The following is an 18,579-nucleotide window of genomic DNA, read 5'->3' on the forward strand; positions in this document are numbered from 1 at the left end:
CTCTGTTTTGAAGGGTGATGTTGTCACAGAAAAGCACAAATTTCCCACTGAATCTCCCATGAGCAAGAACTTACAGTCAGGTCCCCTAGGACAACCACACTGGATGGTTAGGAGCTCTTTGACATAGATAGTCAAGCAGGTACTTGAATACCAAGCAATGTAGGCTTTGTAGATCAACACCAGCAGTTTGAATGGTATCCAGAAGGCTGTTCACAAGGAATGCAGTGCCTGCAACACAGATGTTATGAGTAACACATGGGCTGGTATTTTGAACCTATGGTGATTATTAAGTAAACTTTAGAGACTTCCCCATGTAGTGTGCACTGCACTAATCTTTCCTGGAGAGGGCAAGGGCCTGAGTCACCTTCTCCAGGAAGGGTACATCAGTTGGATAGGCAGGTGGGCAAAGATTCCACCTGCCTATCCAACAGCAGCTGTGATTCTAAGGGAACCCCCAAATCATGTACCTGCTCCTCCAAGGTGAATGCTACTTGAACCGGAGTTATCACTGGAGTAAAATACAAGATGATATCTGGGAAAACGCTGTCTTGCTGGCATTCAGCTTCAATTTGTTTCTCCCCATCCAAAGAAAGGGAGAAAGATGAGTTGTGCAACACACTCTCATAGAATTAATTAACGGGAAGTTTGGAAACTGTATGGGGATTGTATTACACAGCCAGTTGAAGGAAGAGTTTCTGTAGGATGGGATGCATCAAGTTCTTCCTTCAAGAAAGATGGTACCATCGCCTGCCAGGCCATGCCACAAGACTTTACTTCTATAATCTCCATATATCCTGCAGAATAACAACTTAAATGAATTTGAGCTGCCAAAATGTTGCCCGAAATTGTCACTGAAGCATATGCACAGATATTGTTTTATTTGGAGGGGGAGTCAGGCACAAAAAAGAATGAATCATTTAAAGAAGGTTTCTGGGCCATAGACAAGCAACTCAATAAAGGTGGAGAATTAGAAATATCCACCATCCTTATCACTAGATCCAATCCCATGATCTATGCAGGATTCAGGGAAGCAGGAACCTTTCAGGAAACCAGGAAATAAAGTAGCAGAATTACTATTAAGTCCTCCATTTGTGTACAGGCATTCCTTTGATCCACCCTTTGGGGCTTCTTAGTTTATAAAATTACAGCATTTATTACGTTTTTTTTTTGTATTACCATAGGCTTTTGGTTAAAGAGCCAAGGTGGCGCAGTGGTTAAATGCAGCACTGCAGGCTACTTCAGCTGAAGCAGTTTTGCAGTTCGGCTGTTCAAATCTCACCGGCTCAGGGTTGACTCAGCCTTCCATCCTTCCGAGATGGGTAAAATGAGGACCCGGATTGTTGGGGGCAATATGCTGACTCTGTAAACAGCTTAGAGAGGGTTGAAAGCCCTATGAAGCAGTATATAAGTCTAACTGCTATTGCTATTGCTAATTTTGTTATACAAACTGGCTTTCTCTGAAAGAATAGTGGGGTAACAGATAATGTTGGTTCATTCCATACAAAGGTAATTTCTGGGTTTTTTTTCCTGAAAATACCTTGAAAGTGTTGTCCTCTTGAAAATGTTAGCATAGTTGAGGTTGGTAGGATGCAGATTCAAGCATTATCTGCAGATAAAAATATTACTGAGTGCACCGTTTTAAAAGGACAGATATCCTTTGAAAAAGATATTTTGCCAGACACTAAATGATTTAGATTTTCCTTTTACTTAAGTTCAATCTTAGAATCCTGTGGTTTTTGCATAGCTTAGGAGTGAGAGCTTGTCTGGTGATTTGATTAAGGTACTAGCGGAGAAGCAGGCAGACTCTCTGTTCTTGTCCTCTCGCAGACACAGAATTTGGCTGGGAGATTTTGGGCAAGTTGCTCTCTCTCAGCCCTAAACTGGGAAATCATAAAATATTTATCTACCAAACAATATTGGTCCATTGAAGTATGGTCCATAACCTTCAATAAAAAGACCTTGAATCTTCAGTGGATTGGATGATGATGATGATGTTGATCGTGATAACAATAGCAATATCACTTAGACTTCTATACCGCTTCACAGTGCCTTACATCCCTCTCTAAGTGGTTTACAGAGTCAGCATCTTTCCCCCAACAACCTGGGCCCTCATTTTACCGACCTTGAAAGGATGCAAGGCTGAGTCAACCTTGAGCTGGTCAGGATCAAACTTGGCTGCGAGCAAAGTTAGCCTGCAACAGTGATGGGTTCCTATTAGTTCGGACTGGTTTGGCCAAACCGGTAGTGGTTTGGCAGTCTGGGTCGCTGGAACCAGCAGCAGTAACCAGGCATGGCCATAGGCACCGCCATCTTGTTTTTCGCTTCTGTGCAGAACAATTTTTATTGTACTGCACATGTGCACGCAATGCACATCAAACACACGTGCGGCACACACGGGACTGAATTGACAGTAGTGCCTGCCGGAACCCACCTCTGGCCTGCAATGCTATATTCATATGCAAATTCTTCAAAAGAATTGTGCACTTATAGAGACAGCTGCAAGCAGATGGAAGACAGCTCTGTGAACCTGGAGTAGATTTCAGCTTCTTTATTGATTCAAAGAGAAGTGCTTTGTGCATGCTCCTGCATTTGCAAAAGCATTTCTTTCAAATAATTTGCACTATGGTGGTATTGACTATCATTTGCAGAAATATGTATCTTTTCTTCTTTTCCCGTGCCTTGGCCTAATTCCATTATGTTTAGGGCATCTCTCCTCAGTTCTTTTGTCTGATGTACATTGCTTCTCTCTCTGCTATCTTTGCCTGCAGCTTAAAAGTAAATCTTCAGGAACCATGGGAATAATATTAATGTCATTTCTAAAAATCCATTTGTTTACATTTCTCTGAATTAAACAAATAAGAAATAAATAAAGTGGGAACAACTTCCCTTTGTGGCCCTTTTCTTCCCAATGTGGATTCAGAATGTATTTCCACAGACGTCTGTTTCTCCCAGTTCACTCTAAGACTGTAGTTGAAAAGGTCACTTTCATTATGATATTTGTGCTTCTTGCTGCTAATAGATCCTTTCAAATGCAGTAGAGTGCTTAATTTGTGAGAATGAACAAATAGTTCATCTGTAACTGGTGATATCATGTTTGCTTATACAATATAATATTTTTCTTTCTCAAAAATATGTTACAGAGATGGTTATTATCAGCCAAAGTCATTGGTGAGATGAATTTTATGTTTTACCACTGTGGGGGCTCTGCAATCATTATTGATTCCTGTTGCACAGGTTTTTCTTCCGTAGTGGCAACATTGAACACCCTGAAGACAAACTATTCAACACAACAGTGGAAGTCTTGCCCTTTGATGTAAGTTTGCTGAGTATATTTTTATTAATTATTATTATTAGATTTTTATCTTGTTTTTTAAATATATTTTGGTCAGTACAAGGCAGCAAATGTTCCCAATGCTCTTTTCTCCTCCTATTTTCCTCACAACAATGACAATCCTGCAACGTAAATTGGCCTAGAGAGTGATTGAGCATCAACAATGGCTTTTAGGCCTAAGGGAGGCCTAGAATTCAGAGGTTCTAGTTTCTAGGCCAGCACTTTCATCAAAATAGCTCCATGATGAATTCTGAAACTATTTTCCTTCAAAAGTTTCTGAATCTCAGTTACTGATTTTAGTTTTGGTTTACTCATTAGCCCTTTTAGGATCTAAGAATGGTTTTTCTGAAATGCAATGTTACAACATTTATGATTCCATAAGATTAGGTGGTAGCTTTGGAATCCATAGTTATTACAGGTAGCCCTCAACTTATGGAGCCTGCCATTATATGATTGTAAGTCATAATGCTCATAAAGTAGGTCATCACGTGACCAATTTGATCAGACAAAAAAATGTGCATCAGTCCTTAAGCAAATCACCTTGGTCATTAAGCAGATCTATGATTGTTAAATGAACCTGTTGTTTGCCATGGACCATTTTTGCCAAAAATTGGAATTGTAAATTGTAGTTCATGTGACTGCAGAATGTTACAAATGGGCATAAATCCAGACTGGTTGTACGCACCCAAAATTCAGTCGCAAGACAGTAGGGAGAGCCCAGCCATTGGAATTTGGGTCATAACTACCGGTTTGCAAATGTGAATGCACGTGCCACTTCTGCGCACGCTCAGAGCATCAAAAAAGGATGTGATGCTTGCTACCGAGTATGCCTGAAAGGTAAGTAGAACGGTGAGGGAGGGAGGGGGAATCCGCTGTGCCACGCAATTTAGATTAGCTAAAAAGCAGGAAATCTTGCTTTCTAGCTAATATAAATCATGTGTCACAGCTGATCGTCGGAAATACTGGTTTGCCCGAACCGGTAGCATTTTTTTACTACCGGTTCAGGCGAACTGATCCGAACCAGTAGCATTTCACCCCTGCTTCAAAAGGTCAATAAGTGACCAGTAAGTCAAAGACTACCGGAAACCTGTATTGGATTGTTGAAGGCATAGATTGTTAGGAGTATAAAACAGATTATTATTTTGCAGATTATTATTTTGTAGCCAGTTATCTATCTGGGGTCGCAAAGTATAATCAGAATCTAAATTCCAATGTCCCGAGACTACATTACAAACCTCAAAGCAAGCCTGCTTCGTTATTCTCAATGTAAAAAGGCCAAGCCTATAACAGAGAAAAAAGGTTTTCAAGTCTGATCCTTATTCAGTATCCTTCAGTAGTCTTTTATGAGTCCTTGAAAGGCATAAAAAGTTCTCCTGGTGACACTGACAGTTAGAATAATGCTCTCTTTCTCTAAAGCCATAAGTATTGCCTGGCGATTTATTGTCATAGCATTTCACACTGTATACGCAGCAGGCTGCCTAAATCCTTATAGTTGCCTTTTTGCAAAGATTGTCTGTTTCCCTGAACAGAGTCTCCAGTCAGATAAGGAAGCTCTGCAGGAGGGAAGAGCAACAGCATTCAAGTACCACAGGACGTCTGATGGCTACATACAGATAGGTAAATTGCTGGTTCACATCCAACAAATACCCTGCCGATTGTGGATGGTTATGTTGCTCTTCGTATAACACAAATACCGAGTGTGATGGCCAGGAAGAGGTAGGATAAGCTTTTTCTGAACTCATTAGCATTTGCCATTAATTGCCCTGGCATTTAGAGTGAGGGAAAAAAATGAATTATCAGTATTGAGTATATCACCCCATCTAATGATTCCAGGTACCTCACAGTAAAATAAACAATAAAGTCTTGCGACACTCCTAAACATGTGCTTACCTATCCATCTAATAATAAGCTGCCTTGCTGCAGTTTCTAATAATCTAATATTTACAACAAGCTCAACAATTTATAGACGTTAAGAAAAGAGAAAGTGTTAAAAATGAGCCCCGGAAGTCTAGGAAAAGAGTTTGAACGGTCCTTCTAAAGATATCCAATGTGGAGGCAGTGCAAACCCCCCAAATCTTAATCCTGAGATCTTACACCTGTCACTTCCTGGTCAGCAAATGAAAGTGGGCAGATTCAATTCAAACGAAACAATCTGTTAGGTATCTGGGAACACGCCACATGGAGCTTTTTAAGTAAAAGCCAGTGCTTTTTATTGTCCTTTGAAATCTTTTGGCAGCCGATGCAGCAAGTACAAAATCAATGTTATAATAGTAGAGCAACTTCTCATGTCTCGAGCTGCAGTTTACAAGTAGTTTCAAAGAGACCCAAAAGTGAAGCATATTGCAGTAATTTTACATCAGGATGATGAGCCTGTGAGTATCTTCACCGTCTCCTACACCAGGAAAGGTCACAACTGGAACACCAGCCAAATTCAGTTAGGTTTCTCCTGACCACCGGTCCACCTTCTGATCAATGAGGAATTGTGAGTCCAGAAGAATGGCCAGGTTATGAACTTTAGGGGAAGCCATTAGCCATTAGGGGAAGAAAAGGAGACCGGTGTTTTTTCAACAGTCATTTTGTAATATTTAAACTTGGTTTTTCCAGTCTAATAAGGGTTGGTCTTCAAAAATGTCAGCAATAGGTTCTCTGCCTGGTTGCTGGGTGGGCATGGCCAGAGTGGGCATGCCCTAGTCAGCCTCCTGCACCAGTGTGGGAAGGAGGGCGATTTTTGCCTTCCCCGGGCTCTAGAGGCTTTCCTTGAGCCTCTGGGAGGGCGAAAACTGCTTCCCCTGGGGTCTGGCCTTCCGGTACTTCCAGGAGGCCCATTTTTCCCCCTCCCCGAGCTTCCATGCAGGCCCTGCACTTACCTTGCATCTAAAACAGACTGCGTGGAGACTCCTGGAAGGGGCAGAGCGGGGTGGGAGGGGCCAGCCAGGGGTACGATTTGGAGGTTCTCTGAACCGGCCATAACATTAGCTATGGGTTCTCCCGAACCCTGATGAACCTGTAGCAGCTCGCCCCTGAGTCAAATCTTTTACAGTCTCTAAATCCCTGGTGAAGATTCTTCTAATTCATCTGCATGTTAATACTTCTCCACCCCAAACCAACATCCAATCAGTCCCAATGTTTTCATATATAGGTCATAAAGCCTGCATGAGACAGCTGAACCTTGTGGCACTCCACAGGAGTCAAGTGCTCAGCCACTCATTCCATCGTGAGCGCAACTGGAACTTCCCATGAGAAAGGAGCAGTTTAACATGACTGAGAGGATAAGCAAGACCAAAAAGACTGAATTTGCCTCATTTAGATCCTGATAAATATCATGTACTAGAGTGATGGATGCAGTTTCCATCCAATACTCGTAGCTGAATCCTATTCAGAAGAAATCGATTAATTGGCTTCATGTATGAGCCTCTTTAACAGGTATCCCACCAACGCCTCCAAAACATTCCTTAAAAATGGAATATTGCAGACCAAGCAGAGGAGGTCTGAGATACTTAGATTGAAAGATGGTCTCTTCAGGAGGGAACGCACCACTGCTTCTTTTAAAGTAGTCAATACCATCTCCACTCCCAAAAAAACAATTCATCACTTCATGAATCTGTCTCTTACCCTGAGGGCAAAAAAATGGGGCAATAATCCAGTTCACAAAAGGCTGAGCTTATATTACACCATGCCCTATTCTCCTTTTTGTCAAACTCCAGAAGCTCAAACGAATCCCAAATGACCTTTAATATGCTACCCTAGATATCTCATTGAACTCCAGGCTTGGTAAATTAATCAGCAAAATGTTCTGCAGACATGTCATGCAGGCTGCAGGCAATTCTTATCCTTGTCCTTCCCTTAGACGGAAAAGGACACCAACAGAGCTGCTGTACAACATTCTAACAGTGAAGTCAAAGTAGGGAAATAATGACACTTCACTTTTATCAACACAGTATACGTGTGAACCTGGGTTTATATGCCTTCCTAGTTTTATTCACCTTTGGACTTCTGCCATGGCAATTAACTATCACTTCTGCTATACATCAGTGTGCTCCCTGCATTCAACAGACAGAGTCTGCTTAGATGAAGTCTCATCCAGCACCCTCAGAAGCGCCATAGTCTAGAAGTCAGTAAGCACCGGCTTAAAACCAATGAGATAAAGGTTTCCTCGCACATATGTGCTAGTTGTTCCCGACTCTAGGGGTCAGTGCTCATCTCCGTTTCAAAGTCAAAGAGCCAGTGCTGTCCGAAGACGTCTCCGTGGCCATGTGGCCAGCATGAGTAAATGCCAAAGGCGCAGGGGACGCTGTTACCTTCCCACCAAAGTGGTTCCTATTTTTCTACTTGCATTTTTACATGTTTTCGAACTGCTAGGTTGGCAGAAGCTGGGACAAGTAACGGGAGCTCACTCCGTTACACCGCGCTAGGGATTCGAACCTCCAAACTGCTGACCTTTCTGATCAACAAGCTCAGTATTTTAGCCACTGAGCCACCATGTTCCTCATAAGATCCATTAAATATTTGGGGTAGGCTATCCTAATCAATTCCCAGTTCTTGTGGAGGTCCCAGGTAGTACTAAGCCTCATGCTCATTCGCAAGTAATATGAGAATGATAGACAAGTAATCACAATATCCTTCATTTTGAGATCACATGCCAACTGTTCCAAAGTAAACCCTAGATCTAAACATGGCCATTTTGTGTGCATTGCTTGAGATAACCTGAGAAAAGGCTATGGTGGCCATCAATTCCCGCATTCTCCTTAAACTACCTTCACTCCATTGGATAGCAATTGAAATCGCTCAGAACCAACAGCTGTGATTCTCTACCACTACCTAAGTAATGTCTATGGAGATTCTCAGTCATACAAGTCATGGTTGTCCCAAAGTGCTTTTTCAAGAGGCAACTGGATTTTCTAGTTTTTCCTTCAGCTGAAGAAGCTTCTTGGATGAAAAGTGAAACATCTTCAAAGACAAACCAGAAAGTCCAGTTGCCTCTTGAAAAAGCACTTTTGGGATACCCAAGTAATGAGATCTAAGAGTTCAGAAAGGGACACCAATGCACAGCAGGATGAGCGGTATATCAGCAATACCCCTAATTGCTTCTACAACCCAAGCCCCACTTAGAGGTCCTACCAGCCTGAGGGATGTGGCTATTGCAGCAGCTGAAATTCAAGACATCACATGGAGCAAAATGAATTTCATAAGACAATGCAGTTCCAAATAAAGAGAGATCAGTCCTTGCTGATAGTATACTGAAAGAGGAGAAACCCAGGGAGATCCATCATTCCTGATTGTGGCAGAGACCCTTGTAGGCAGAGCTGTGGAGTTGACTTGTGAGTAACAGAAAGCAAACCTTGGACTCTAAAAAATGTAGAAAACCTGCTATGGTTTTTTCCAAGCAGACCCTTAAATAGACTGAGGGTTGTAGCAGGGGGAAAAAAAGACTCTGGGGCATCAGCAATCCAATCCAGGAACTTAAAATTAAATTCTCAAAATAAAATATCAAAACCCAGGAAGTAAATAGGTATGTCAGCAGCATTTTGAGGCTTCTCCTCCTCCTCTTGCAACTAATAGTATCAATGTGCATTCCAACCTCACCTATGCACATACTTTAGAATACTTTATTGGCCAAGTGGGATTAGACACACAAGGAATTTCTCCAGTGCAAAAACTCTCGGTGTACATGCAAAACAACAGAGTAATAATAACCACAATAATTATACCAATAAGAGGTGGTGGTAAAGAAGATAGGAAGGATAATAATATTACAGCCATATGATATAAATAAATATACTTAGGCATAAGACAGTACTGTGAGAATTAGGTGGTCTGCAGAGTAATGGCACAAGGGGAAAAAACTGTTCCTGTGTCATTTTGCTCCAAGTAAGACTTTCCGATAGGAGGAATGAGCTCTATTCTGTGCCTGGAAAATGAGCCAAATCCTGACCAGGCAGAATAAAAGGTGGGAGTCTGTTTATACAGGGCTATTCAGAGTAATTCCAATAGGCACTTCCTCTGCAGATTTCTCTTTGCTGTCCTCCTGTATCTGCTGCCTCCCTCAACCTCCTCCAACCCCCACACAGCCCTTTAGTTGGAACATCCTTTTTGCTTAGCAAGCACTGCAGGCACTTACAGCCAGAAGCTGTGGCTTACTCCTAAGGAGCAAGGAGTCTTTTCAATACACTGACCATCCATCTGTTGCCAATTTCACTGCAGCCCAAGAACTTCAGTGTGTTTGTACAGCTTCCCGGTTTGGTCCAAGGCCAGGTCCACTCCATTCTTTGTCCCCTCTGTGTGAACCTGTCACTTCTTCACCATCCTCTATCCCATTTCTTCATTACAGCCAATCCATTTATATACAAGCCTCCCATTTTTAATCATCTTTACTCTCTTCACTTTTTGTTCTCTCTTTAATTGTTTAATGTTCCGTATCCTACCAAATAAAACTCTGCTCAAACATTACTCAACAGCAACACAAACTGAAGCTGGGTAAAGTATGTGTCTAAAAGGATGCCATTTTAACACTTTTTTTACCTCCCCCTCTTTTCTCTTTCTCTGTGTGTGAATCTGTGTGTGTGCATGCGTGTGGGCATAGATACCTTTACAAAAGGGCCTAGAGGAACAAAAGAAAACATAGCGACAATTGATTAAGCAGTGCCCTCTGCTGGGCAATTGGGAAGGCTTTGCAAACAGTCACCCATCCCTTAGCACTCTCCTGATCAAAAATGTTGCAGTAGACAACATTTGCCTGTGTCTTTATTGCCTTTTTTTATTATTACGGTAGACAACGTTGTCAGACAAACTTGTTTTGTTTGCAGGTTCTTTTTATCTCTATAAATCTGTCATTTGCAAAGGTTTTCTTAAGATATGCTATTCTAGAAACTGCAGTCTTCCTTAACATTTCCTCTTTTGGCATTCATAAAGGATACAGTTGTACAGCACATCTACAAAGTTATCTCCACTGCCACATGTTGCCAAAAATGTTTGGCAGTTGTAGGGAAGGAAGGGGTCAGATGGAAAGAATGCTGGAATCCAGCCCAATAGGGAGCCTTTTGTCTAAACTGCGATATACAGTGGTAATGTTCAGGACTTGTGAGTTAGCATAACAACATGCGGTGCCTATTGAGGAATGTCACAGAGTGCTGTGTGTTCTGTTAACACTAACCCATGACACTGTGGCATCTACACAAACACAGTAATTTGTGGGGTAAAATTCGCCCCTTGAAATCTCTTCATTGGATTACAATTGATTTTCTTTAAAAAAAAAAAAAAGAATATAGTACTAAGAGTCCATCATGACAAAATAAAGGAAACTTCAATTCCAGCCATCATAGATATTGATACAGTTCTTCTTCAAAGGGGAAGATGGGGGCTTCACAATTAAAATTGTGCCCAAGGCTCAGAGGTGGGTTCCTACCAGTTCGCACCTATTCAGTAGAACCGGTTCGTCAAATCTACTGAACCGGTTAGAAGAGGTCCCACCAGTGGACCCGGAAAACAGGCCACACCTACAGAAGAGGTTCCAAGTTTTTTTTGAAACCCACCACTGGTCCTTGGATATGATTATTCTACACTATCATGCTCATATTTATAAAACTCAGTGCCTCTGTGAAAGGTGAGGATGACTACTGCGTTTGTGGTGCAATCAGAACATTGTGTGTGTTGAAGTTGTTTTAACGCAAACCAAAGATGCCTTTTAAAAAACAAGTTTACATCATATTCTTATGCATGCCAGTGCTGTGTGTGAGGTAATTTAAGGTGGTTCTGACAAGTGTTGTCGGCATCTTCATATCCGGTCACATGGGCAGCAAGCCACTCCCATCCAGTCAAATGGGCGGCAAGCCACTCCCACAAAGGAGGCCACACCCACAGAGTAGGTTCGAACAATTTTTGAAACCCACCACTGCCAAGGCTAATTGAAACTGTAAGGGGAGTGCCAAAGCCTGCCTGGTGATATAGGAGAATGGCTGCTTATGCTGGAACAGGTTCATAGAGAGCTCATATGCTGCTGTCTGTCTTCTCACAGGCTCATTTTCAAAGGGCATTGCTGAAGGAGAAGTGGACCCTTCCTTTGGCCCTCTGGAAGCAATACGACTCTCCATCCAGACTGACTCCCCCGTGTGGATAATCTTGAGTGAGGTAATTTGCCATTCTGGTCAAGCTATTAAATGAGGACTGACAGTTTTATCCCACAGGATCCTTTCAGTTGCAGCCTTATCTGAATGCACAATAAGGAGGAATTGTTTAATCATCCCAGCCATGTGCCAAAGCATCTAAAATTGCATCTCTTTATCTCTTAATACACAAAGTTTCCAATCAAGGCTAGTAAATGCCACTGCCATGGGCTCGGGACAAGTGCAGAAGTCAAGGTGTCTCATGGAGGCATCACCTGCTGTGGGTACCTGACACAATTGTCTCCAGGATATATAGGTAGTCCTTGCTTACCACTTATTTAGTCACTGTTGAAGGCAAATGAGGTCTAGGCAGGAGAACAATATCATGGCTTCAAAACCTAAGGGACTGGTTTGGACAAAACTCAGCAGCACGTTTTCACGCGGCTTTTGCCAAAGTAGGATTGCCAACATGATCGCCAACGTCTGATGACAGATATGGCACAAGAAGAAAAAGAAGTCACTGTTTAAACTTATGACAGCTCTGGAAAACAAGACTTAACAACCAATCCTCAAAGTTCTGACCATCCCAGCACCCCCACAGTCATGTGAATGTGATTTGGATGTTTGGCAATCAGCTGATACTTCTGATGTTGCAGCGTCATGTGATTGCCATTTGCCTTGACTTTCCTTGCTGGCTAGTTAATGGAGAACATGGCAGGGAAAGTAACAAGTTACTTTTCTTCACAGCCTCCCTCACCTGGCAGAAGCAACTCCCAGCCCCACTGCTCTTCCAGCACCGTCGGACTGCTGGCCTTCTTGCAAGCTGCCTGGGACTTAGTTAACAGCCCACAGTCCTCACTTAAGAATAGCAATGGGAAATGTTGGGATTGTCGTAGCTAAACCATGCAGTCACATAATATTGCATTTTACAATCGTGTCACGTAGTAGTGGAAATTCTGGCCCCAATTATTGTCAATAACTGAAAACTACTGTGTTTCCCCAAAAATAAGACAGGGTCTTTTTTTTTTACTCACAAAATATGTCTTGGGCCTTATTATGAGGGGAGTGTTTTTGTTTTGGGGTTGCTGGACAGCTGCTCTCTAACGAGTGGGATCTCAAAGAGCCGGGCACAGCCTCAGGGGCGAATGGCTGTGTTGTGTTGTCGCAGCAGCGCAACACAGCAGCCATGAAGCAACCATGCTCACGAGCAGCCACCCAGCCCCTTTCCAGACGGGCATTGTGAGGCTGGGAGGTGTGTGAACGAGAGTGGAACAGCTGCTCATGCAACCCCCCTCTCCAGCCATGCAGAGTGCCATTCACTGGCATTTTGAAGGCACCAAGTCGCGGGAGCCAGGCGGTGACGAACAGGCGCTCACGCAGCTTGGCAATACCCCTAGGTCAGTGAATGATGCTTTGCCCGGCTGGAAAGGGGGGTTGCATGAGCAGCTGTTCCACTCTCGTTCATGCGCCTCCCATGGAGGTGCACCACTCATGAGCGTGGTCGCTTCATGGATGTTGTGTTGCGCTGCTGCAACAGCGCAACACAGCTATTCTCCCCTAAGGCTGTGCCCGGTTCTTTGGGAGCCCACTCGCTAGAGAGCAGCCACCCGGCAACCCACCTCTTCAGCTGGGCACAGCGCTGCTCACCGACCCAGCAGTACTCCGAAGGCGCCAAGCAACGCGATCACTTTTGCCTCCCCCCCCCCCCCCGGTTCCCACGACTTGGCACCTTTGGGATACCACTAGGTTGGTGAGCAGCACTCTGGCTGGAGGTGGAGGGTTGTCCAGGGGGAGGGCTTATATTTTTGCCCACCAGAAAAATGTGGCATGGCCTTATTATTTTCAGGGAAAACATGGTATCTCCGTGTACTGAATTGGTATATAATATTTGTCTACAGACATTCTCTACAGCTGTAGGTAGATGTTTCTGGTTGGTGCATTCATAGACCAGATTTTATTTCAGCTTTTAAATGGTTATGAAAATGAACCTCCAAGGAGTTAAATGTAATCATGCTCCTTTCCTTATCTTACAAAATGCAGCCTACCTGGAATGGTAACAGGCATAATTTATGAAGAAAGATTTAATAGCAAAATCTACTAGATGGCACATTTACTCATACAATGCAATAACCCAGGGATTCTTAAAAGTGTAGGTCATAACTCCATGGGTGGTCATGAGGAAATTAGAGGGGTGGTTTTCTGGGTGGCCAGAAGTTGAAAGGTGGAAAGACTGGGAGTGCAGCTTCCCTAGAGCTCTGATTCTCAGGGAAGGTCCCTGTGCTACAGAGCTGATCAGGAGGAGAAAGGGGCACTTCCTTGAAGCCAGAAAGAGAGCATGATATTGAGCTCACTACTTTGGAAAGCTGCTGGTAGGAACAACATGCTCACAATCACTTCTGATCTACTTCTTGATGGGCAGCTTCTTTCACCAACACGAAGGCATAGGGTGGCCAGAGTAGCAGGCAGACCCTGCTCAGGAGCCACCACACACCAAGTCCCTACATCTGTGGAGAACAAGATGCCTAGTGTCTTAGGAGAAGCCCTTGTCCTCTTTGCCTTGGCACCTCAGCCACATTTTCCTCCAGTGTTTGGTAGTCCTTCTTCAGTCTTCCTCTCTCTGCCAGGTTCAGGCCTTGGAAGCTCCCAAAGCTGACACAACTGCCATCGTCCTGCAGCAAAAAGGAATCCAGTTTCTGCTTTAGAAAGTTATTTTGCTTTCTAAGAAAAGCTCTCCAGATGTTGCTTGAGATCAGAAGGAGCATCCTAAGATCCATTTCATCCAATGAAGTCACTAAAGCCATTGGGTCATTATGACTAAGGTTTACAAGAATATCCCTTGTCTTCATTTCTTGACTTTGAAAATTCTTATTGAATTGCCAATCAGGAACATGACAGGAAAGAATGTTGTCTTCAAGGACAAAATTCTGGTTGCTCACACCATGTGGCGTTTACACCTAGTAGTTTGTGATCAGGGGAAGTGCACCGTTTCTTAGGTGCAGCCTCATCAGCTGCCATGTTGTCAGAGGCTACTTTGCCATCAGCAGCAGCAGCTTCCCCTCCGTGTTCCTGGCAATGTTTCAATTCCATTATATCCAGACAGCTGACTGGAGTGATGGGAATTGGCATTTGGAATGCATGCAAAAACCCCGCACAGCTGGAGAAGATTTCGTTCTTTCAACAACTAGTGGGAATCTAATAATATCAGTAATAAGATTATAACACTTGGGATTATCAAGTTGTTCTTGGTAGTTTATTATTGTTTTATTGTTATAGTCACAATACCATAAAGTTTAATACGACAAAATTTAAGATCCACCCCATAATTTAACAACAACAACTATAGGAAAGTCAGCAACATAGAACTGCATAAATGGCAGAAATTGTGGATAGAAATGTTAAATTAACTATGTCAACTGCATATAAAGAAAGTTTGTATAAAATGTTTTAGAGATGGCATTTTTCACCAACAAGAGTGGCAAAAAAAGGTTTAAAGACAGGTCGGCTAAATGTTGGAAGTGTAACCAGACACCTGGTTCGCATTATCATAAGTGGTAGACATGCCCAAAAGCAAAAAAATATTGGGTGAAAATACATACTTGGTTGGTTGTAAAAAATGATGAAGCAGCATATAGATTTGAAACCAGAAATATTTTTGTTGGGCATCTCATCAGAAAAATATAATAAAAGGAATATACATTTGATTTTACATGCACTAACTGCAGCCAGAATTGTATTTGCACAACAATGGACAAGCGAAGAGATCCCAACAGATGAGAGTGTAATTAAAAAATATTAGAATGTGCAGAAATTGTCAGATTAACGCTTACAATTAAAGAAAAAGAAGGAACTGAATATTGATGTGGGACTTACTTTACCGATGATTAGATCAGTGGTTCTTAACTGTGGGTTGCAACCCCTTTGAGGGTCGAGTGACCTTTTCACAGGGGTCACCTAAGACCATCAGAACTCTTTAACTCTTTGGACTCTAAAGCGTGCTGTGTCGTTCTCTCTCTTGCCACACACACCCACACCCACAAATACACACAAAGGCACACACACAGGGAAGTAGGAGAAATGCAAACGTAAAAAAAAGGAGTCTATATGTGTGTGGGGGGAGAAATTGGGTTCCAGTTATTAGGTTCCAAGCCAATTGGAGCCAAGGGGCAGGGTTTTGGCATGACGGAGCATTGGTTGGGGGTCACCACAACATGAGGAACTGAATTAAAGGGTTGTGGCATTGGGAAAGTTGAGAACCGCTGGGATAGATAATAAAAACAGAAGTTAGAAATATGGGGATTCAAAAAGGACTAATGTTATAAAGATTTAAAGTAGACAAGTACAATGTTATCATTATTATAGAATTAATATTATTGTGATGAATATTATTGTAAACCTTTTGATTATGATTTCCTAAAAATAATTGTACCCAGATAACACACTGTTTGATTGAAATTGAATTTTTACATGTTATATAAATAAAACAAATAGAAAACTTTGGAAAGTCAGCAACACGCTACATTTTAAGGCCTTAAGTAAATCAGGGCCTCATATTAAGCCATTGTGTGTTTCATTTGGGTGGTTACGTGAACACAACCACTGTGGCTTGTAATCATAGTTTATGATTCAGCATGTTCTGCAAACAGTGTTTGGATCTATTTTAGGGTTTACGGTAACCACATCAGACAATGACATCCTTCCATATCATATAGAAAGAGATAACCTCTAGTTTGGACAGTAGTTTTGTTATACAACTTACGCTTTTGTAAGAAAGATAATTTATAAGCCCAAATGCTGATTGACTGAATTCTGATCAGTTTTCTTTTGTTATTCGTGTACTTTTAGATATTCCTGAAAAAAGCGGACTGATCTTGGAAATACAGGGTGTAATATATCCAGTGGCATTCTAGCTCTTCCATTCTTCTAAGACAGTGAAGATGCATCAGAATGAGTGGGCTACTAAGGAAGCGAAGCTAGATGAGTAAAGAGCACCTCCTGCCCCAAGAACAGGAAGAAAAATCTTGTGGTGAAATTTGGGAGAACCTTGGAGTTTTCTTACCATTTTCAAATGAGGAAGAGAAGATTTTTTTCACACATAGGTGCTGGGACTCAATTACAAGAAGCACCATTGCTGGCTTACCTTACAGTCAGTTGCCTTTGCAGCTAGAACACAAAATTAGAAACAAATAAGGACTCTAGGGATGAACTTTCTGTGTAGAAGGTTGGTTTGTTTTTTTTCTCTTGAGTAAGAACCATGCTGTTCCTATATTTCTTTCTTCCTCCCTGAACATTAATCCAGAATGTATCATTAAAAGATACATTTAGAAGGGCAGGAATTATGGAATGCGAAGCTAATGAAAGGAAAACTTGACAGTTGAGCACTTATGGAAAAGAATCAAGATGTAACCTCCAAACTTTCAAGTAACCTTTGCTATGTCCACACCTGAAAACAAAATGCAAAGGAGGACCATTCTTAAAAATTGCAGAGATGGCAGATGGCAGGGATTAAAAAGAAAGAAATAATGTGCAAGAACCACCCATGGTTGAACATGCCTCTTTCATAAATACAGATCACGTTAAACTCTCCGGTCTCTTCATGCCTTGGGAATCAGTGCAAAGTTTACCCTTTTAAATCCATCTCTCTGTAATGTACTGGTTGATGTGAATTTTAAAAAAAGAAAAAAAATTTAGGTCAATTCTCAAAGGGTAGGGGTTAGAGTTTAAATCAAAAACCCAATGTCTCTAACTATACACTGGAATGCATTATACTACTTTCATGTGCTGTATTTTTTTATTATTGGATACATTTGGTTTTTTCCAAGAGTGTGTGCGTGTGTGTGCGTGTGAATACACATACACTCACAGACATATATATATATATATATAAAGGTACACTGTAAAAAGTGTTTTACTGCATTTTCCTTAAGCAGAGAAATCTGACAAACTGAAAATATTTTGCAGGTATATTATAAGTATGTGAATGATTTGTCTTTTTTGCATGAAGGTATAGCTATAGCCAAGAGATATTTTTGCAAGGGGAAAAACTTCTATTAAAAGTAAAACTTAGCCATTTCCTCTGCATGCCAGTGTCTGTGCAATACGAATAATATTAGCATACCAAAACTGGGCATTTTACTTCATTAAAAATACCCTTTATAAACTAGAAGATAGGTGTTTTTCCCCTAATAAATGTTTTTATAATTTATAATTCACCTTCATCTTTCCTAGGCCATGGATTTGCATAATCTTACTTAACTACCAGCCTTGCTGGATCCAATTGAATGCCCATCTCATCTACTATATTGGGCTGAGGGAAAAATTTTCCGCTTGGATTACAAGAACATTTATCTGACATGAAAGTTACTAATCTTTTCAACCAATTTAATCAAAGCAATCTAACAGGCCTTTATTGAATCTTTTAGATTGGTCACTTTTCAGGTTTTTGGTAAGATTCTAAAGACCTGGAACATATTTTGTAAGAAGAGCTGCAACTTTACATTTGATATCTTTTAAAACTCTTAAGTTAATATTGTCTGAATCTAGTGATTTCTCCAATTTGTCAAAAAGATCTAGAAGTCCCAGCTTAACATCAAGGGATGTCAGTATACTTCTAGGCATCTTTAGGCCATTCACTTGTCTTTCTGTTTCATTTTGACATTTTATATTTCCAGACATTACTTTAATTAAAAGAAATAGGAAACTGGCATGCTCTGAAATACACAGCTATCTTCCAGCATCACTTTTATTTCTAAAAACCTTCCGGGCCTCAAATGGATATGAAAGGGCAAATATAAACAGAAGCAGGTATAGCATACAAATAGCAGGCAGTGATTTGGCAAATCAGAGGCTTGTGCATACTTATATCCTTTGTAGCAGATACTCAGTGGGGTGATTTATCAGTAATGAGACAGATCAATATAAATGTGGGCTGCTGTAGTTTAGACCTGCTGAAGCCAAGGACAACCTCGCGTAGAGTGAATTTCAGTAATTTGAACAAGAGATTACCAGGGTACGACATGCTGTCTACTAAAGTTGGTCCTTGGATTATGACAGTTCTGTTCAGTGATCATACAGTTATGATGGTGCTGAACAAGGGGGACTTATGTCTAGTGATCAGGAGTTCTGGCCATTGCAAGTCCCCCCCCCCAATTG

The 18,579-nt window shown here is 41.6% G+C and overlaps 1 protein-coding gene across 1 annotated transcript in view; it reads left to right on the forward strand.

The window, feature by feature from the left end:
* The window catches only part of MGAT4B (alpha-1,3-mannosyl-glycoprotein 4-beta-N-acetylglucosaminyltransferase B), a 111,776-nt gene extending 94,765 nt beyond the window's left edge, over positions 1–17,011 (forward strand). The window contains exons 12-15 of the mRNA XM_014053211.2: positions 3,235–3,313; positions 4,861–4,948; positions 11,343–11,455; positions 16,273–17,011. Of these exons, the coding sequence (XP_013908686.1) occupies positions 3,235–3,313; positions 4,861–4,948; positions 11,343–11,455; positions 16,273–16,296 (304 nt within the window). The 3' untranslated portion in view covers positions 16,297–17,011. The remainder of the gene's footprint in view (positions 1–3,234; positions 3,314–4,860; positions 4,949–11,342; positions 11,456–16,272) is intronic.
* Positions 17,012–18,579: the final 1,568 nt, after the last annotated feature.

This window comes from Thamnophis sirtalis, unplaced genomic scaffold (genome assembly GCF_051295495.1).
Source record: "Thamnophis sirtalis isolate CommonGarterSnake01/CBP01778 unplaced genomic scaffold, rThaSir2_p1.2 scaffold_3, whole genome shotgun sequence".
NCBI lineage: Eukaryota > Metazoa > Chordata > Lepidosauria > Squamata > Natricidae > Thamnophis > Thamnophis sirtalis.